At 50.1% G+C, this 22,750-nt stretch overlaps 1 protein-coding gene across 1 annotated transcript in view; it reads left to right on the top strand.

Moving 5' to 3' along the window:
• LOC119970440 (aminopeptidase Q-like) overlaps positions 1–22,750 on the top strand; it is a 239,078-nt gene that overhangs the window by 36,565 nt on the left and 179,763 nt on the right. The window contains exon 2 of the mRNA XM_038805049.1: positions 519–661. Coding sequence (XP_038660977.1) covers positions 519–661 — 143 coding nt within the window. The remainder of the gene's footprint in view (positions 1–518; positions 662–22,750) is intronic.

Genomic DNA, 22,750 nt, shown 5'->3' with positions numbered 1-22,750 from the left:
GAGTCACGCTTGGGACGGGTGGGTATTCTACTCCAAACAGCCCTCCCAGAAAATTGTTTGTGAGGCCGGAACCTAACATGCTCCTAAATATTCTGCTGGTCTCCCAGTGGACTTACATGAGGAGTGCACAGAAAATACTAGAGAATTTCTGTGATGGAGATATTTCATTGAGTTATGTTTGTTTTCGTCCTGGGTGCGTCAAGTCCTGGGCAGCCTCCGATCAATAGCTTCCACTAACAGCAGGCTGGCAGATGCCCGAGATTAACCCATAGAGGCAGTGGGCACCTGCTCGTCTCAAGAAGTTGTGGTGCTCTCCTGTTATATCAGATACACTGACAAGGTTACTGCTGGGGACATTAGCAGGCTCCGTCCTGGGAAAGCCTCCAATATCTCAGATCACTGATTTCAGGACTGGCAAATGTTGTGTTGAAGGACCATGTTCTAGCATCTGAATGGTTCTCTACCTCCACACTTTTGCTCTTTAACTCTTATAAATTGTATGTTTTTCCTCCAATCAGAATTATCATTGCATCACTGTTGGAACCAACACATGCCCGATCAGTTTACCCATGCTTTGATGAACCTACTATGAAGGCAACCTTCGACATCAGGCTTGTGCACCGCTCCCAGTTTGTGGCAATTTCTAACATGCCAGCAATTGGTGAGTAAGAGGAAAAAAGTGGCAATTCTAAAAGCAATCTGCTCTAAATAAACCGTACCATTGGCAACTAGTAAGAGCAACATCGTTCTACACATATCATCCTGCATTTATGTCAGTCGAACTACAATGCACTGCAAGATTATTTAGCAATTATCATGTGAAGACAAATTCTGGCTCGTTAATGTCTGATATGTGTAAAAAAAACTGAAAGTGCTCTTGTAATCAGAGAAATGCTGAATAAATGTTGTCATGTTCCGCAGTGACTGGAAAATTGTAGCTGTCAGTCTGATTTACTGATTAGTGCTGCTGCTTCATGTGCAAAGTCTGCCCCTTTGTCACATGCTGCTTGATACAGTCAAATTAATTTGTTATTAAGGGCTCCAATTGGCTAAAGCATTGGACACATGCAGTACAGGTGCAGATGAGATTGGATGGGGAAACCTGAGATATCCTCTCCACCTGATTGTTCTGCTCAGCATTACCTGGCCTACAATTTGTGTGTTGCAATACTACCACACATTTCATGCTGTTCCCTCATCAAACTGAATGGCAAAACATTTGAGTAAATATCTAGTACAATTTTCCAATTTCTGGCTCAGGTTTGCATTTTTTTGATCTTCATTTTGAATGAATGTAAGGAAAACAGCTAAGAGAAGCACCCCTTTACCCCTCTTTTTTCCATTGCTTAATCCCCCAGCATCTCATTCTGACCAGCAGCACAAACTCAAAGTTGTTTCCTGAGTATAGTGAGTTAATCTACAGTGATATATGTATACTTACAAAAGTCAACTGCCGGAATATACTGTAGTCCTGGGAAATAGATAGGGGCCGATGGCAGGCCAAGGATTGATGGCCAATCATTGCCAGTGGTTTGTGCAGGGAGGTGGAAAGAGATGTTGATGGACATGATCATTCGATGGACAGACAGAATGAAACTGAGTATACATTACCAATATATATAATATATATAAAACTGGGATGTGTCCCAAATGTAGCAAAGGGCATTGAACAAGTTAATGGAGGTGTACTTGCCAGCGACTGCAGAAATTGGCAGCAATGCTTTATTTTGGAGATTGCAGCCTGACAAACATTTCTGAGGAGTGATTGCTGGACCTGGAAGAGAGTTTTTGTGGTTTATTTTTGGTTTTAGGAGAAAACTGATCTTGCCTCTAACAGCCTGAGGACGTGTGAAAATATTACGGCAAATTTTCCGAAGGTAGGTTCAGAGTGCTATGGAGCAGGTGAGAAAGGGTGAATTGGCTTTACTTTATTCAACCTCCACGGTTGGTCACAGCAAAGGTTTAAGTTTCTTTTTCACATGGATAAGTCTTTTCCAAATCAGACTGTATTTAACTGTTTAAATTGTGAGCAATAAGAAGCCAATCAAACATGGTTTTCTTGAACAATAACAGAGAATGTTGGAAAGAGTCAACAGGTCTGGCAGCATCTGGAGGGACAGTTTACATTTTGAGTCTATGTGACTTTTTCAGAGACATAGGCCAGGATTCTCCGACCCCCTGCTGGATCAGAGAATCCCCGGGGGATGCGCTAATCCCGCCCTGCTACCCTGACGCCAGCTGCCCTATTCTCTGGTGGTTTTTCGGGCGGTGGCGGGATTCCCACCACACTGGTCGGGGGCCGTTGACAGCGCCCCCCTCCGGCGATTCTCCGGGCCCTGATGGGCTGAGCGGCCGTCCAGTTTTGGCCAGTCCCGCCAGCGTGAATTACTCACCTCGTGCATGGCAGGTACATGTGTGGGGGGCGGTCCTCGGAGGGGTGGGGGGGGGGGCGTGGGGGGATCCGGCCCCGGGGGGTGGGGGGCCCACGGTGGCCTGGCCCGTGATCGGGGCCTACCAATCTGTGGGCGGGCTTGTTCCTTTGTGGGACTTCTTTCCTCCGCGTCGGGCCCCTATAGGGATCCGCCATATTGCCCGGGGGCTGGCGCGGAGAAGAGACCCCCGCGCATGCGCGGAAATACGCCGGCAGGTTCGCGTATGCGCGAGATCACACCGGCCCTTCGGCGCAGGCTGGAGTGGCACCAACCCCTCCGGCGTCCACATAGCCCCCGAAAGTTCAGAAAATTCTTTACTTTCAGGGGCTGTTGACGCCGGAGTGGTTGGCGCCGGTTTTCCCGCCGGCCTGGGGAGTTAGTCCCCAGAAGGGAGAATCCCAGCCATAGAGTCATATCGTACATCGAGTATACACCAACGAAGTACACAAAATCTACACCAATCCCATTTTCCAGCACTTGGCCCATAGTCTTGAATGTTATGATATTTCAAATGCTCTTCCATGGACGTTTTAAAGACTGTGAGGTTTACCGCCTCTACTACCTCCCAGGCAGTGCATTCCAGACTCCCACTGCACTCTGGGTCAAAAGATGTTCCTGCAGATTCCCTCTCAACCTCCTTCCCTCAACTTAAAATTCTGCCCCTTCATTATTGACCCTGTAGGTGCTTCCTATCCATCTGTCGATCTCCCTCATAATCGTACATCCCTCAGCCTTCTCTGATGGAAAGAAAACACCCAAAGCCTATCCAACCTCTATTCATAATTCAAATACTCCATCCTGGGCAACATCTTGGTCTGCACCCTCTCTAGTGCAATCACATCCTTCCTATAGTGAATTGACCAGAACTGCATGTAGTATTCCAGCTTTGGCCTAACCAAATATTGTATAGCTCCAACAAAGCCTCCCTGCTCTTATAATCTCAGCCACGACTGATAACGGCAAGTGTCCCATATACCTTCCTAATGACCGTATTAACCATATCGCCTTCAGGGATCTATGGACAAGCACCCCAATATCCCTCTGTTCCTCTGAGCTTCCTAGTGCCGTGCCATTCATTGAGTACTGCCTTGTCTTGCTACTCCTTCCAAAGTGTATCATTTCACACTTTTCAGGCTTAAATTCCATCTGCCGCTTACCTGCCCATCTGACCAACTCGTCAGATATCTTCCTGAACCCAAGACCGTCTTTCTCACTATTAACCATCTTGCCAATCTTCCAGTCATCCTCACACTTACTTTTCATCCCCTCCACATTCTCATCTATATCATTTATATGTATCATAATAATGAGGGACCTAGCACTGATCCCTGTGGTATGCTACTGGACATCAGCCTCCAGACACACAGCCTACTACCACCTCCCTCTGTCTCCTACCACAAAGAAAGTTTTGGATCTAACTTGCCAAATTACCCTGGACCCCATGTGCTATTACCTTCTTTATTAGTCTCCTATGTGGGACTTTGTCAAAGGTTTTGCTAAAATTCATATAAACTACATGAACTGCACTGCCCTCATCTACACACTCGATCACCTCCTCAAAAAAAAATCAATCAATTTAGTTAGGCATGACTTCCCTCTGACAACACCATGCTGACTATCCCTGATCAAACCTTGCCTCTCCAAGTGGAGATTAATTTTCTCCTTCAGAATGTTTTCCAATGAAATGAAAATGAAAATCACTTATTGTCACAGGTAGGCTTCAAATGAAGTTACTGTGAAAAGCCCCTAGTCGCCACATTCCGGCGCCTGTTCAGGGAGGCTGGTACGGGAATTGAACCGTGCTACTGGCCTGCCTTGGTCTGCTTTAAAAGCCAGCGATTTAGCACAGTGTGCTAAACCAACCACTGATGTGAGACTCCCTGGTCTGTAATTACCTGGCTTATCTCTACCACCCTTCTTGAAAAGGGGAACTACATTAGCTGCCGTCCAATCCTCTGGCACCTCCTATGTGGCCAGAGAGGAATGAAAACTTGAGTCAAAGCCCATGTAATTTTCTCCCTTGCCTCCCACAGCAGCCAGGGATCCAACTTATCTGAACCTGGGGATTTGTCCACCATCGAAATCTCTAATACCACCCTGTGTCAAACATTTGAAGAACCTTGGAGTGTTGCTCTCCTCGAATTCTGTACTTACAACCTCCTTCTCTTCTAAAGACAGATGTGAAATATTCGTTCAACACCCGACCAACGCCCTCAGGCTCCACGGACAGATTGCCCCCTTCGTTTCTAATGTACCCTACTTTTTCCCCTGGTTATCCTCTTCCCTTAATATACTTACAGAATATCTTGGTATTTTCCCGAATCCTACCCGCCAGTACTTTTTCATGCCACCTCTTTGCTCTCCCAATTGCTTTCTTAAGTTCCTCAGAGAACATTCTATACTCCACTAAGGCATCTGCTGATTTGTTCCCTTTTTAGCTTCTAAAAGCCTCTCTTTTCTTTCTTATCCAATCCTGAATATTACTAGATATCCAGGGTTCTCTGGGCTTGTTGCTCCTACATTTCACACTAAAGGGAACATGTTGGGCGGGATTCTCCGACCCCCCACCGGGCCACAGAATCGGCGGGGGGGGGGGGGGGGGGGGGGGGGGGGGGGTATGAATCCCGCCCCAACGCCGGGTGCCGGATTCTCCGATGCCGGTTTTTCGGCGGGGGCGGGAATCGCACCGCGCCGGTCGGGTGCTGTTGGCAGCGCCCCCGCCCCAGCGATTCTCCACTCCGCAATGGGCCGAGTGGCCGCCCGTTTTCGGCTGGTCCCGCCGGCGTGAATTAGACCAGGTCCTTACCAGCGGGACCTGGCCCTGCGGGTGGCCTGCGGGTTCCTCGGGGGGGAGGGGGGGGGGGGATCTGGTCCCATGGCGAGGGGCCCCCACAGTGGCCTGGCCCGCGATCAAGGCCCACCAATCCGCGGGCGGGCCTGTGCCATGGGTGCACTCTTTCCCTCGCGCCGGCCGGTGTAACGGTCAGCCATGGCTGGCGCGGAGAAGAACCCCCCCCGTGCGTGCACTGGGATGACGCCAGTCCACGCTGGCGCTCTCATGCATGCACCAACTTGTGCTGGCCGGCGGAGGCTCTTCCGCCAACCCCGCCAGCTCCGGCCTAGCCCCTGAAGGTGCGGAGGATTCCAGAGCTTTCGGGCTACCCGACACCGGAGTCGTTCACGCCACTCCTCAGCGCCGGTATGGCCCACCCCGCCAGGTAGCGGAGAATCTTGGCCGTTAGGTCTATACTCTCCCCATTCCATTTTTGAACACCCTGCTCCCCTCCGCAACCCCCACTGCTTTGCTATAGACTTTCCCCACAAGAAGCTGTTCCCAGTCTACTTTGGCCAGATCCTGCCTTATTCTTTTTTTAAATAAATTTAGAGTACCCAATTAATTTTTTCCAATTCAGAGGCAATTTAGCATGGCCAATCCACCTAGCCTGCACATCATTGGGTTGTGGAGCGAAACCCACGTAAACACGGGGAGAATGTGGAAACTCCACACAGACAGTGACCCAGAGCTGGGATCGAACCTGGGACCTTGGCGCCGTGAGGCACCAGGGCTAACCCACTGCGCCACCGTGCTGCCTGATCCTGCCTTATTCTAATAAAATCTGCCTTGCTCCAATCCAAAACTGTTCTTTGCAAACCATCTTTTTCCTTTTCCACAACAAGCTTAAATCACACTATGTTGTTGTCGCGATCACTAAAACGCTGCCCCACTGCCATTCGAACACCTGTCTGGCTTTGTTCCCCAGAATGAGTTCCAACACTGCACTGTCCTTTGTTGGATCTTCTACATATTGACATTGAAAGCTCTCCTGAATGCATTTAAAGAAACCCGCCCCCTCTGAACCTTTTGCACTATGACGATCCCAATTAATGTTGGTGAAGTTGAAATCCCCAAATATAATTACCCTAATATTATTGTTACACATCTCATTGAACTGTCTACATATCTAGTCCTCTATTGCCCACTGACATCTTGGGGGCCTAAAATTAATACACTTCAAGAAATGTAGCTGCCCCTTGTCATTCCTAAGTTCCACCCACAAAGCCTCATTTGAAGACTCTTCCAAGATATCATCCCTCCTTACTGTAGTAACTGACTCCTAAATTAATAATGCAACACCACTGCCTCTTTTACACCCTCCCCTGTCTCACCTGAAAACCTATACCCAGAATGTTGTTGCCAGTCCTGTCCCTCCCTCAACCACGCCTCTGTGATGGCAACAATACCATCATTCCGTGCTTTTAACTCATCAGTCTTTTGGGTTGTGCTTCTTCATGCTTCTTCCTTGATGTGTACTCTGACAAAGGAAGGTTCAGACTTGAAGATAGGTTTAACACAATTATTGAACAGTTAACAATTCTCCTACTTGAGTTCGACTCTCCTGCTAATCTTACTATAGTAACTTAATCCAACTAACTCATCTGCTCTAATCCATGCGGTGGGTGTGATGCTTCCTGATCTGCCCCTGTCTCTCTGAGTGTCACCTATGGAAAGAGAAAGAGCATGTGTGCCCTGTCCTTTTATATGGGTAGCTCCTTGTGGTGGTGTCACCTCTAGGTGTGTCTTGACTGCCCATTGGTCGTGTCCTATCTTACTGACCTATTGGTTGAATGTCTGTGTGTCATGATGCCTCTGGTGCTCCCTCTCTAGTGTTTACCTAGTCTTAGTGTATTTGCATTAACGCCTTGTTTATTTACAGTGATGCATATCACCACAAGTCTTACCTATAACACTCCTAGCATTAAAAGAGAGGCCACCCAGCCCCACCTTACTCCCTGGGAGCTAAACCCTCTGTATCTTGGTCCCTTTACTAGAATGTTGTGTCCCTATTGTACTAATGCTCTGTGTCCCCCTCCTCCTGCTGAACTAGTTTAAACTCCTCCTAACAGCACTAGCAAACCCACCTTCAAGGGCAGACCATCCCGCTTGTACATGTCCCACCTTCTCCAGAAATAGGCGCAGTGATCCAGGAATCTAAAACCCTCCTGCACCAACTCTTGAGCCACGCATTCATCTACCCTATTCTCTTGCAATCTCTCCCTGTAGCTGGACAGTCTTGCCTCGAAATACTTTGCCCATTGGGTATCCCAAGAGGTTTTGGGCATGCTTATCTATGGCAGCTGTAGGATCTCTTATTCACGCCTCCCCACGGCCATTCTCCAACCCAGCAGGGGGTCGGAGAATCACGCCCTTTATACATTTGGGGTATTATACCGCCCCCCTCTTTGCTCCCTAGTGGTTTACAAGTTTTGAATTGTAAATTCTGAATGGTGATCTTTACCATCACTCACATTGATATCTAACTTGCTGGCTGTGCTCCCTTTGCAGTCGAGCTGAGAGTCTGGTGTAAGGTTTCACTGCCAAGCTGCAAACTATAATCTGACCTTGACTCAGAACAATACAAGCTTGAATTTCAACTGCTGTTACAATATTTTTAAAACATGTTTTTTAACTATTTCCCTGTTGAAGCCTTTGCTTCAATGTCCAATACTTGGATATTTTTAATGGCTCTTCATTGACAGTTACGGATGTCGATGGGTGTCTAAATTATAGAAATATGTCTCTCATAACACTTTCCTGAGGACGATTAGTTTGTTTTTCACCTTCACCTTGGAATGTGGCCTTTCATTTTTAAGCAGTTTGTCTTGTCTCATTGCAAATTGTAAAATTTCCAATCACTTGAAAGCTTAAAAATCATGGGCTGGATTCTCCGTTTCTGAGACTAAGTGTTGACGCCAGCGGAAAAATCTGCGCAAAACACTCAACGATTCCAGTACCGGTGAGGGGCTAGCACCGACGCCAAATGAAACTCCCGCGGATTGTACCGAAAATGGCCGGAGAATGGGTGGGTCCTGGGCCACGCATGCGCACGGCTGACAACCTGCACTGGTCACACCATAAAACATGGTGCCGGCTGTACCCAATCCGCCAACCACGACCCCACATCCCACCCCCACCAGACCCCCAGCCCTAGCAGAAGCCCACCCAGCCAGCGGCATGGATCCCGGCTGAGTGTGGTGGTGCTGGACACTGCCCACAGCCGGTATGCTGGGTTCCCGCATGCTCTGGACCACAAGTGGCCCCCGCCAGCGGGAAAGTGGCCCATCGGTGGCGAAGCATCGTGGGTGAGCCGGCTAGTGATGCGCCAACGGCATTGAAACGGTACGTGCCGCGTGTCATAATGACGTTGGTTTGGAGATGGCAAAGCATGGCAGACAGGCGTCAAACCGCTGCCGACCCTGATTCCAGCGTCAGATTCCATTCTCCGCCCAATTGAGGACCACGATTTCGGCATTGGGCTACAGAGAATCCAGTCCCATATTTTCAAAATTAAAGGGGCATAACATTAGAAGAAAAGTTATAGCTGCAGGATTCCCTAAGGGAAGTTTAAACGAAGGTGCAACACTGGGAAAAGGAGAGTTCGAAGGATGTGTCCAACAATATATTACATTTCTCCAAAAAATTTACAGACCTTGCAGGTCTAATGAAAACCTCAATGAAAAGCCCTGCCAGGGAAGTCTATAAGACTGCTTGGTCCAACTTTTTATATGGATCTGCAGTAAACATGATCTTGCCAGAGAATTTTGCCAGTGTAGGTAAATGCAGCTGTGGCACTCCATCTTTTACAACATCAGTTAAATACAAGGGGCGGGATCTCCATTTCAGAAATTAAGTGTTGATGCTGGGACTGAACCGGTGGAATTCTATGGTAACTAATATGGCGCCGGTCCTGGAGCAATTCAGGATCCGTTAATGGGCTAGCACCAGCGCCACGTGGAACTTGATCGATTCCAATGAAAAATGGTGTCCAATTTGCTGGGGTCAGGATTTCCACTCAAGAGGCTGACAAGCTGCAACTGCATATTATCACTCCATTCCCCACACACACTCATCCCAGTCAACAAGATGACAGTACAGAGAGCGGCACCCCAGTTTTCAGATGCCGGGTTTGAGACCCTGCTAAACGCCGTGTCGGAGAGGCGGACCACCCTGCTCCTCAAGGGTGGGAAGCTGCCACCGTCACTGTACAGCAGGCCTGAGCACAGGCGGCAGAGACTGAGAGCTATGGGCCCCACTGCCAGGACTGGTCAGCATTGCAGAAAGCTGCACAACCTCCCCAAGGCGGCCAAGGTGAGTACGCAACACTGTGCCCTGGCACCAATCCCATCCCAAACAACTATAACCCAATCCCCTCACCCATCTGAAGGGAGGCAGAACCCCACGCTCCCCACCCTGCACCACATGCCAGCTTCCATACCGGCCACCATAACCGGATGTCCTGTCCAAGAAGGCCACCAGCTGCCCACCCACTGTGCTGCCCACGCTTGACAGTCGAACACTGTTTTCTGTCCCCCAGCACCCCCGCCCCCCCCCCGTCCTCGCCCGTCCCAAGGAGAAGACACCGTATAACCAGAGGGAGAGAGAAGACCAGAGGAGGACCACAGGACCTGAAGCCCATCACTGTCACGGAGCAATGGGCCTGGTCAGTGGGCCAGGGGAGAGGGCAGTCACCGAGGTGGAGGTGGGCATCAGGCAACCAAGTGAGATCTCCCTTGTGGTGTCTCATGGCATGCGTGACATGAACCCTCAGCACCCCCCCACCCCACCCTCTCACCACCCACCCACCAGTCCCTTGCCGCCCCCTTGCTACCCCCACACCAACCCCTCACCACCCAACCTGCGATCCAATCATGTGTCATTTCTTGTGTCTTGCAGGATCACTTGGCGATGAGATGAGTCCTTCTGGTTTCCCCTTACCCTGACTCCAACCCCAAGCAGTTTCCAGCGATGAGGAGGCAACGGTCGGTGACTCGAGTCCCCAATTACCAGCCCAAGACACCCTGGAGCACCAGTCCGGAGACGACACTGACTTCCTGTCACAGCTGTCACCAGAGGCACTCACCTCGGCTGGGCATGCTAGTGAAGAGGCTCCTGGGGCACTATCTGGTGCTCACCACACAGATGCTCCAGTACACCGAGGGAGCAGATGGTTGGAGGGTGGCCTGACCTCAGGGACTAGCTGCCGTCCAGATGGCTTTCAGGCTTCTGGATAATGGAGATGCTGACACAGATCAGGGATTAAATGATGGGCTGTCAGCAACTATCCAGCGCTTGCAGTTGCAGTTCAATGAGTCCAACTGCTTGCAGGGGCAGCAGACGGTGCCTACAATGCGTGCCACCCAGGCTAACACCACACTGGTGGCGTCCACAGTGAAAGCCTTTGGACAAAGGTATTGGCCATTGGTCAGGATGTCCAAGGCCTGGGACACTCTGTGAAGGCGGTGGCTGAGGCGCAGGTCAGGGCTGGCCTGTCAAAGGAAACTATGTACGTTGGTCACATGGAAATTGCAGCAGCGCTCCAGAGCTTGGCCCAGTTATAACAGGTTATGGCTGAGGGTGTCTACATCAATGCCCGGGCACAGGCTGACCTGCCCCAGTCCTGAATGGAGGTGGCACAGTCCCAGAGGGAGATGGACCAGTCCCTGTGCTCCATGGCCACGAGCATGGAGACTCTCGTCGAGATGACAGCAGGCCTCCAGGACTGACAGCGCCAATTGATAGGGGAGCCCCAAGGGTTCGCTCCGATCTCACCCCTGACTCACGGAGTAGCCTGGGGGCCACCGGGCACCCCGAAGGAGAATAAGGTGTCGGGGCCTGTGTTGATGAAACCTGCAGAGATAATGGTGGAATACCACAGCGCTCCGGACTCCTCCCTCCCCACCCACCCCCCCACTCCTGTCCCAGGCCCATCAGGCATGCAGAACAAGGTGGAACCATGCCACATGGGGCACCCGAGCAACTGACGGGCCCCTCCAGACCCAGTCACCCCAGAAGACGGCCGCCAAGGGGACCAGTGTCACATGGTGGGATTTGCAGCAGGCTGCTTCCAACACTGATGTACTGCCTGGGGATCCACCTAGCATTAGAGCCCATAAAGTCAGAAAGGTAGACACAGTTAAGTTGGCACATCGGATAGTGTTAGGGGCTAGGGCACAAACCATAAGAGTGATGTTCACATGTTATTTGCAAAATAAACACTTGTGTACAAAAGTTCCAACGTGCCTCGATGTTCTTTCTGAAAGGTGTGAGGGATGGGTTGCATTGGTCAACTGTAGAGGGAGTGCTGGGAGGGGTGCAGTGGAAGATGGGCAGCCGGTGGAGGTGGTCCCGGACCGGGACACTCTGGTCGGATCCGCACATCGCCCCGGTACCCCTACCTTCTTGTCCAACCCTTCGTACCCTGTCTCCATCTCGGCCACCCCAGAGGTTCGGTGGGGTGGTGTGATAGTATGGCCAGCTCGCATTCAGGGGTCGCCCAGGTGGATGGTGGAAGGTTCTACCATGCGCAGGAGTCAGACCTCAGCATACGATGTGGAGCACCAGAGCTCATTGCAGTGCGGGTTATCATCATCCTCCATCCCCAGACCAGACCCGCTGTGACTGCCAACCCAGGGCCCACTCCCACTGGTAGGAATCATGGAGTGGGGTGCAGGGCGGTGTGGGGGGGGGGGGGGGAGTTGGTGGTGGGTGGGGTGTTAGTGCCGTCGGCCAGGCCCCCTATTCGGTGAACCTGGAGGTAATTAGAGCATCCCGTGCACCCCGGCCCTGGCAGTCACATTGTGTGGCCTGAAGTGCCTGTCTGGACCCCATGTCCTGGCCATCCTCTGCCTGGCACTCTGCCCTCCGCACCGCATCCCTGCCTCTGGCCTGACACCCTTCCCTGCCGACAGGAGTAGGTGGCTGGCCCTACCCATGCCAGCAGTATACTCCCATCCCACATGACCTTTGCCTGAGAGGGGCAGACATCAATGAAGGATGGAGCATCCTGTGTCCAACCCGCTAATTAGAACAGTACAGCACAGAACAGGCCCCTCGGCCCTCAATGTTGTGCCGAGCAATGATCACCCTACCCAAGCCCACGTATCCACCCTATACCAGTAACCCAACAACCCCCATTAACATTATTTTTTTTTTAGGACACTAAGGGCAATTTAGCCTGGCCAATCCACCTAACCCGCACATCTTTGGACTGTGGGAGGAAACCGGAGCACCCGGAGGAAACCCACGCACACACGGGGAGGACGTGCAGACTCCACACAGACAGTGACCCAGCCGGGAATCGAACCTGGGACCCTGGAGCTGTGAAGCATTGATGCTAACCACCATGCTACCATGCTGCCCCAAATTAGATTTAATTAGATTTAAATCCATGCAAATGATGGTTTTGCAAGGCCCACCGGCACGAGAAGGGGGGAATCCTCGCAGATCGGGGGACCATTTTGAACAACTGTCCCGATCTCCACACCTCCCTTTCACGCAATTTTGAACAAGGGTGTACATTAGCAATTCTTCAGGCCTTGAGTCTAAGGAAGAGCGAAAAATGATGGATAGTACCTCTGCAGTTTCCACATTCAATTTCTTCAATAACCTTGGATGCATCACATTCAGTTCTGTTATCTTATCTACTTTAAGTACAGACAGCCTGTCCAATGTCCCCTAATTAATTTCAAACCATTCAATTATCTAAACTATAGGTATTTCCTCTTTCACCATGACCTTCACTGTATTTCTTTCCTTGGTAAAGGCAGATGCAAATGTATTCATTTAATAATATCAGCCCTGCCTCTTTGTGTAAATCAACTTCCTGGTTTCTAATCGGACCCACTCCTCTTATCACTTTTTTTTTAACCATTTATATACTTGTAGAAGACTTTTGGATGGCCTTTTATATTAGCTGCCAGTCTCTTCTCCTACTCTATCTTTGATTCTCTTATTTGATTCTTCATATATTCTGCCTCGTTTAAAGTTGTATTATCCACCTGACATCAGTTGTAAGCATACCTTTTCTTCTTCTTTTATTAATCTCTATCTCTTTTGTCAGGAGGGGAGCTCTTTTTTTTTGGCCTACCTTTTCCTTTCATGGAAATCTACTTTGTGCCTGAACAATCTCTTCTTCAAAGGCAGTCAATGTTCAGCTGCAGTTTCACCTGCCAAACTTTGATTAGAATTTACCTCATTCATGTTGGTTTTTCGCCAGTTAATTATTCTTACTCTGGGTTGTTCCTTGCCCTTCCAAAGCCAATCTAAACCTTATGGCACAATGATCACCATCTGGAAAATGCTCCCCCGCTGATGCTTGATCCACTTGGTCCAGCTCAGGCTCAAGAATCATGTCTAGCTGTGCTCCCCTTCTCATTGGGGCTACATTATGTTGGAAAGCTGCTGCACACAACCTGTCAGACATGCGAGCATCCCTGCGACAGGGGTGGGAGGGGGCACTTTCTCAGGTATTTGATGGCCAATGGGGCGATCTACCAATAGCAAATGAAAGACTTGAAGGAAGTCACCCTCCCGAGCCTTCACCACATGCAGGGGTCTCCCTGATTGACACCAGTGATTCCGCCGTGCTAACGGTGGCACTGCCAGTACTGAAGTGATGCTAGCTTCTAATTGACTGGCAGTTCTTGAATGTGGGACATCTACCCTATGCCAGAGATTGTGATAGGATATTGCCCGTAATGGAGCCGGGAACCTAACCCCTGGCTAACTGGAACCAAATCCTAATGGGGCTCCCAGAAACGATTGCAGCATGATTTCTACCAGCTGGCGGATATGCCCACTGCTAGAAACTATTAAATTCTGCTCGTTAACACTGTTTCTCTCTCCACAAAATCTGCCAGACCAACTGAGTATTTCCAGCATTTGCTGTCAGATAGAAGGACAGACAGATAGATAGATAGATAAAAAGGAAAGTTTGTGAAATAAATGTATGTGATAGAATATGTATCTAATTATTGCAGTTTGTTCACTGTTAAATTCCCTCAAAGTCCCGAGGTGACTGTCTGCCATCTGCGAAGCACTGTGATGTTCCCGCACCTCCCCAGCGGGAGTCACCGACAGGGGCCCCATAACCCCCTACTCACATGGGTTGCCCGGTAGCCCCCGGGTTACTCCTTGGGACAGGGGTATAACCGAAGCGAACCCCTGGGCCCCTCCTGCCATCTGGCGCTGCAATCCTGGAGAGGCAGAAAGCGCACAGTGTTAGCCAGTTGGACGCTTGCAGCGTGGCAGGTGGTATGGGTCCTGGCAGGTGGTACAGGGTGGGAAGTACACACACAGCTGGCGAGTGGGGTTTGGTGGCCTTCCGGTTGTGGAGGGTGATTACAGGTGTGCAGAACAGGGTTTGGTGCTGAGGCACAGTGCTGGTTACTCACTCTGGCCACCTTGAGGAGGTCATGCAGCTTCTTCTTGCAATGCTGTACGGTCCTGGTGGTGGGACCCACGAAGCTCATGGCCTCTGCCACCTGCGGCCAGGCCTGGTGTTTGGCGGCGGGTGGCAGCCTCCTTCGCACCCCAGAGAACAGGGTTGCCTGCCTCTCCTCCACAGCATCCAGCAGGGTCTTGAGCTCTGCAACTGGGCTGCCGCTCTCCGTGTGGCTGGGATGAGTGTGTGTGTGTGGGGACTGATGTGCTAATATGTGGCTGCAGTTTGTTACCCTCGCGACTGGCAATCCTGACCCCGTCAAATTGGACACTGGACACTTTTCATTGGAATCAATCGAGTTCCACGTGGCGCTGGTGGTAGCCTATCTATTAATCATGAATTGCTCTGGGACTGGCACCAATTTAGTTGCCGTGGAAGTCCACCGATTCAGTCCTGGTATCAATACTTAGATTCTAAAATGGAGAATCCTGCCCTGTATATTTTCAAGGAGCAGTTAGATATCGCATTTGGGTGAAGGGGATCAAAGGCTGTAGGGGGAAGGCAGGATAAGGCTGTTGAGTTGGAGGATCAGCCACGATCATAATGAATGGCAGAGCAGGCTCAAAGGGCCGAATGTCCTTCTGTTCCTCTTTTCTATGTTTCCATCTGCCTGTGGTATAGCACATCACCCCATTGCAATCCATGTCATCTTCAGATATGGAGACAACAGCAGGACTCTGACCCTGCCAAATCGGGAACTCAAACTTTGGTGGGGTAGGAGAATAGGGTGTTGGGGGAAGGGGGTTTGGTAGTGGGGGATTTCTGGTGGGGAATAAATGGCAGCAGCATTTGCTGATGTTGCCATGTCTCTGTGACCTTCTCCTGGCTGCAGGAGCTTGCTACTTTGGAGGGTGCTGCTGAAGAACATTGCACCTTTCAGATGGCATACAGTCACCAGTAGGTTGGTGGTGAAGATTGGCAGCCTGTGAACACCACCTGCAATCCAATTGCTCTCAAAGCAGTTTTTGTCCTTGCACGGGACAAGCTCAGGCACAACAAATGAGAGAGAGAAAAGACTAGTGGGGAGGCTTGCCCAATCCTCTTCCCCCACTCACCATTCAAAGAGTGGGCTTCCAAATAGTGCTGGTCAATCGAGACCATCCGGCATCCAGTAGGAACCATATTTAATGGGCGGGATTCTCTGATCCTGAGGCTAAGTGTTGACGCTGTCGGAAATGCCGTCGCATTACTCGGCGGCGCCAACACGGCCCCAGGATCAGCAATTCTCGGCCCTACAGGGGGCCAGCAGGGCACTGGAGCGGTTCACACTGCTCCAGCTGCTGATCCGGCCATGGAATGGGCGGCGGTGGATGCACACATGTGCAGTGGGTCCGGCGCGAACCCGCGCATGCGCAGTCCCACCGGCGCGATTTCCGCGCATGCGCGGTGTCTCCCTTGTCCCCGCCAAACCGACCCAATATGGCGCAGGAATACAGGGGCCGGCGCGGAGGAAGGGAGGCCGGGAGATAGATAGGCAGGCCGCCAATCGGTGGGTCTCGATCGTGGGCCATGCCACATCGGAAAGCCCCCCGGGGTCGGACCCCCTCCCCCCCCCCTACAGGCTGCCCTCGGACCCTTCAACGCCGAGGGCCCGCCGGTTCAGTGCATGTTATAACAGCGCCGGCAGGACTCCTTTTTTTTTACAGCCGCTTGGCCCATCCGCGCTGGCAAACTGTGGCAGGGCCACGTAGAGCGGTCCCCAACCAGCGCCGTGCCGACCACGCCGGCCTCAATGGCGCCGATTCTCCGCTCTGTGGAGAATCGCGTCCCGGTGTCGGGGCAGCGTGGCGCGATTCGCATGGGCCCCCGGCGATTCTCCAACCCGGCGCAGGGTCGAAGAATCCCGCCCAATGTCTTCACTTAGAAACTTAAGGGTCATGCCCTGTGCAATGTTTGAGGCAGCCCATGCAGTCACTCATTTTCTCCTCTTTCCATTGCAAGAAGAGGGTTTGGCCACCCCAAACCCCAATATAATTCCAGCTCCGGCCTGCAGAGCAATGAGCACATTGATGACATTTTACCGGTTGACCCATCATAATATTCAACTGTACCCTCCACCAGCCCAGGACCACACACTCAGTGGGTACTAGAACTAATTCAGGCAGGGTCTAACATTCTCTTGGCCACAGCGTGAACATGTGTCCACAGCAGGAGAAGGGCAAGGACAGCCAACATCACTGGTACTCAGAGGATTGCTGGAGAAGAGGCCTCTGCTAAGTCTAAGTCTGATGACGAGCCTCTGGAAGTGGTCTTGAAGAAGATTCAGCAAGAGGCCAGAGATGTGCGCAGATTTGCATTTCATTGTTTAAGCCATGGACAAGCTTTTGCAGTGGCCAAGATGGGGTACCTCAACCTCCCTCAAGTACTTAATTCCCTCAAAGCATCAGGAAGGGGCCCTCAGGCATCCAAAGGGAAGAGGAGTATTATGCAGCCACCTGTGGCACTTTCACACAGGAGTCTGGCCCTCCTGAATCCCCTTTGACCCCATCAACTCTGACCTCTGGGACCACCAAGGTAGCAACTGCCCCAGAGCAGATGACTCAAATAAAACTGGGGCCTCCAGATCCCAAGGATCCAGAGAACTGCCATCGAAGTAATCAAAGCAAAGGGCAAAGTGGTCAATGAGCCTTTAAGGAGATCTGATGTGTTTCTAACATGTCAGTTAGCTTTAAAGCCTGTGCACACCTTTTACTGAAGGAGGTAAGCCAGCTGGGTCTATGTCCACCAGATCATGATCATTGGAGTCTTATTACATGTCAGGTGCGAGATACCTCCAATGTATGCTGGTTCTTTGCCTTTCACACCTCTTCAATGCCCAACTTCCCTCCGTTTCAGAGGGCATTTGAGAGTCAACCACATTTCTGTGAAACTGGAGTCACATGTGGGCCCAACAGGGTAAACATGGCAGATTTCCATCCCAAAAGGGCTTCCGTGAATTTGAGTTCTTAACAACAGATTTTTATGCAATTTAGATTTCACCATCCGCCGTGGCCGGATTTGAACCCGTGTCCCCAGATCATGCCCTAGGTCAGTGGTTTTCAAACTTTTTTTCCGGGACCTACTTTTGCCAACTGGCCGAAGTTCAGACCCATACTGGCCTGACCTTCGCAACCCATGCTGGTCTACCTTTGCGACAAATGCCATGTTTGCTTACCTTTAATGTGAAAGGGGAGCTTGCTTGGTCCTCAAGATCTCAATTGAATTGGGTTCAAAGGCGGAGAGGGCAATACGGATATCAGATGCAGACTTCAGCCAGTTCCTTTGTGCCGTCTTCCTCTTTACGAAAATGAAAAATCCAACCTCGCACATGTAGGTCGTGGTGAAAGGCAATAGCAACAAAATGCTGGTTTTACTCAGCACTGGATAATCCTAGGAGATGCAACTCCTAAACTCCGACAGCCTAATGGACTTTTCGCATATTTTTAATGTGATATTAGAGGTCAGTTACAGCAACTATTAATTTGGAGTCAGCTCTAAGTTAATAACTGACTCTGGGGTCTCAACCTCAAAAATATTTCATCTTCCAAAATCTGAAACTTCTCCTTTCATGTGCCAGTACTTCCCTGCATATAACACACATGGGCTTTGCATCCTTACTTTCATTGACACAATTGACAAAACCATACCTCAAGAAATCATCTTTATACTGCTTTTTCCTGAGTTAAGTTTCTTCTTTGTCAACTGTTAGCCAGAGGCCCTGGCGCTGTGTGCAGAGCGAACACCAGCACTTCTCTGTGTTGCTCTGGACTTTCCTGAGCAGCTCTGTCGAGCAGATTCTATTGTGAGATCCTGTCCAATAGGTAAACTCAATGTTTGAATCTCTGGCCATCTCTTACTTTTAAGAAAACAATTGATCTTCACAATTCACTTGTCTTGCTTGCCAGAAGCTGTAAAATGGAAGCAACACTGCTCTGTGATTTGGCGCCTTTAACTAAAGTGTGCGTGCAGGGTGCGTGATCTGTTCTCTGCTACCGCTTCTTTCTGGAAAACTCCACACAGCCTAATTTGTTTTTATTTAAAAGGCAACATTTTATTTTATTTTATTTTGGACAGGTAGGCACCAAAGGTCCCAAGATAGCCAATAATAAAGAGCATTATGTCAGCTGGTATTGCAAGCTAGCTTTAAATATCTGTTATTTTTCCAGAATGCAGTTTCATTACAATTCAGCAAAAATGTAAAATTTCTTTAAAATAGCAATTTTTGACTTGTGACACATAACTTTAATGCTCGGCAAGATACAACGCTGAAGCCTGCATTCTCCAAACATTTTGCTCTCCTGCGCAAATGTCAAAATAAGCTGTATACTTTACAGAGTTCATGTCGATTTATACCAAAGTTTGGTTAATATCACAAAAGGGAAGTCCTTCTCAGTAGAGACAGGGATGGACACAACTCCTGAGAATTAACATGTTGACTGTCATTTCCTAGCCCACTCACAGGTCTCATCTCCCCCCACAGACATTCCCAAGCTCCCCCTCTATTCCTCCACCACATCTAACCAGTATCCCTGCAGAACTTCAAAATGCACCCCCTCCCCCCCCCACCACCCCACTCCATTTGGCCTCGACATCCATTCAACCACTTTGTGCCCCTCCCCCCACGATTCTCTCCACCTTTCCACCACAAAGCCTATCAATGTGTTCTAGCACCTATTGTAGCTAAACACCTCCTGTTCAATGCTCCATCATCTACCCAGGGTCCACCATTGCAAGTTTCCATCACCAACCCAGGGCCATCATTGCCAGCTTTCATCATCTACCCAGGGTCCATCATTGCCAGCTTTCATCATCTACCCCAGGGTCCATCATTGCCAGCTTTCATCATCTACCCCAGGGTCCATCATTGCCAGCTTTCATCATCTACCCAGGGTCCATCATTGCCAGCTTTCATCACCTACCCAGGCTCCATCATTGCCAGCTTTCATCACCTACCCAGGCTCCATCATTGCCAGCTTTCATCATCTAGCCCAGGGTCCATCATTGCCAGCTTTCATCATCTACCCCAGGGTCCATCATTGCCAGCTTTCATCATCTACCCCAGGGTCCATCATTGCCAGCTTTCATCATCTACCCCAGGGTCCATCATTGCCAGCTTTCATCATCTACCCAGGGTCCATCATTGCCAGCTTTCATCATCTACCCCAGGCTCCATCATTGCCAGCTTTCATCATCTACCCAGGGTCCATCATTGCCAGCTTTCATCAGCCACCCCAGGTCCACCACTGAAAGCCTTCATCATCCACCCCAGGGTCCATCATTGCCAGCTTTCATCATCTACCCCAGGCTCCATCATTGCCAGCTTTCATCATCTACCCCAGGGTCCATCATTGCCAGCTTTCATCATCCACCCCAGGGTCCATCATTGCCAGCTTTCATCATCTACCCCAGGCTCCATCATTGCCAGCTTTCATCATCTACCCCAGGGTCCATCATTGCGAGCTTTCATCATCCACCCCAGGGTCCATCATTGTGAGCTTTCATCATCTACCCAGGGTCCATCATTGCCAGCTTTCATCATCTACCCAGGGTCCGCCATTGCAAGGTTTCATCATCTACCCAGTGTCCACCATTGCAGGCTTTCATCGTCTGTTTCAGGGCCCACATGCTGCTTTAGCCCTCCCTCCGCTTAAGTCTTGACATGTCTGGATCAACATGGCGTTGACATGTCTTGGACTGGAATGAAATGCTGCTGGCTGGGCGGGTGATTGGATGGGTTGGGGCAGGGTGAGTTGGCATTTCTGGTCAGGTATTCATTTACATTCAATGAGATTTAAAATGACTTCTTGATTGCTTCTGTAGAAATGGGGAAGCGCCATGAAGGTCGGGACTGCAAGCTTCCATCATCATTTCTGGCATCGGCACGGTGGCACAGTGGTTAGCACTGCTGCCTCACAGCTCCAGGTTCAATTCCGGCCTTGGGTGACTGTCTGTGTGGAGTTTGCCCTTTCTCCTCGTGACTGTGTGGATTTCCTCCGGGTGCTCCGGTTTCCTCCCACAGTCCAAAGATGTGCAGGTGGATTGGCCATGATAAATTACCTCTTAGTGTTCAATAGGTTGGGTGGGGTTACTTGTTGACAGGGATAGGACGGAGGCCTGGGCTTGGTTGGGGTGCTCTTCCCAAGTGTCGGTGCAGAGTTGATGGGCCAAATGGCCTCCTTCTGTAAATTCTATGCAACTATTATGAAACCAACGTTTGGGCTGCCTCTTTATCGCCCTCCCCCACCCACCACAAATCCATTAGTGGCAGGAGGGGATAATTCCGCCCGTAATCTTTAATTTAGAGTTAAACTGGTTAAAAGTTAAAAGTGAATTCAGGATTGTGAGAATGTGGAAGGCACTGCTCTGGAATTCATAAATGTATATATTCATTGCTCAAGGTTTTAAAAAGGAAAGTAGGTACTTGGGAAATAAGGATGAAAAAAATGTGGGAAAATTGTCGGGAATTGTGATTAAAAGGATAAAGAGCTACCCTAGCTAACAAAATTGAAGAGCAGGTTCACCTCCAGGCACACACTGTGAACACAACTGGAGCATTGCCATTAATTACATTGAGGATTTGGGGGTCCATAAAATAAAATATAGACCAGTTGTGAACAGCTTTAAAACAAATGTGGCACAAATATGGGGTGAGGGATTCTGAGATATCAGCAGAAACTGATTTTCCAGCATCTGCTTGTCCGGCCTCATTCTTCCGGCTACTGATTAGGCCCTGTGGCCCCCTGGTCCTCAGAGTGATACTCCAGCATCAGTGCAGCTGCATGTTGATGTTGGACTCTCTCCTCCTCCATCGCATTGATAAGTATGACAGCCATCTCCACAGGCACCACCGCAATATATGAAATGGAACTGTGAGAGAATAGACAAAGAGAGATCAATATACCAATAATGACTCATGACCATGCCCGGACACATTGACCACCCTTACCTAGAAGCAGCTAGTTGAAGGCCATCGCCTGCAGCGCTCCCACACTCACTGATATCAATTCCCATCCCATCTCCAACAGTGGGCCCTCATCACTGGAATGAGCCGTCATCCACTCAGCCTCGCAGATGGACATCAGCCTAAGAATGCCTTGCCCTGCACATAGGACCACTGAAGGCTCTGTCAGGCGGGACTTTGGGTTTCTGGTCACATCTCAACACTATCATTTGGACGGTGAGGTGGGCATGGGGAAGAGTGTGGAGGGCAAAATCCAAGCTACTGCAATTGCAGGAGCTGGGGGCTGTGGGGAGAGGTGAACCCTTTGGCCCTTGTTTCTGTGGCACTAGGTTTGCCAGCCCCCCCACCGGAAGCTGAGCCTCAACCTTGGACTTCGCACTGTGGGGAGATGGTCATGCAAAGGGTTAACTCCTGAGGGCCAATCAATATCACATATGTGAAACTCAGTTTACTAACTGGGCATAATTGGTTCCTCCTTCAGTGCTAAGCTGTGTTAATCGGCACTCTGATCATTCAAGCGGCAGCCACCAGGGAGCTCTTTGCTGTCATCCCCCCAAAATAAAACTCACAGGAAAGTAATTCCTCAGCTTCATCCATCTTCCCTTCCCACCCGAAGGAGGGGGCTCAAACAAGCATTGTACTGAGGGCGCCCACCCAGCATAGCTGGCCAGGCTGCATGGCACAGAGCCAGAGCACCCCCATATGGCTTCAGGGAATCCCCACTCTCACAGACCCCTGTGAATGGATTCACTGACAGCCATGAACAGACCTACTAATCCCAGTGAATGGACTTACTGAGCCCCATGAGGTCAGTCACAGACATGGCACCAGGTTCCCATTTTTAAAGACCAGTAGTAATTCACACCGGTGTGATGTCACGCTGGCTAGGTGGAAAGATACAACAAGGCCAGACGTTGCATCGTGATGCCTGTGAATTACATAATAATTCATGCAGATCAGGCTCGCAATCTTCCTGGGCATAAATCTGATCACATCAACAGAGGGGGGCTAGGAAGGTTGTAAACCAAAATCTCGGTGTCGTCATTCACATTTTCGGCATCACGTGAGATATAGCGGCCCTGTCAACTCTGCTTCTC

The sequence above is a fragment of the Scyliorhinus canicula genome, chromosome 8, assembly GCF_902713615.1.
Source record: "Scyliorhinus canicula chromosome 8, sScyCan1.1, whole genome shotgun sequence".
In the NCBI taxonomy this organism is placed as follows: Eukaryota; Metazoa; Chordata; class Chondrichthyes; order Carcharhiniformes; family Scyliorhinidae; genus Scyliorhinus; species Scyliorhinus canicula.
The sequence above is the reverse complement of the archived record's forward strand: the minus strand, read 5'-3'. Positions and strand labels throughout refer to the sequence as shown.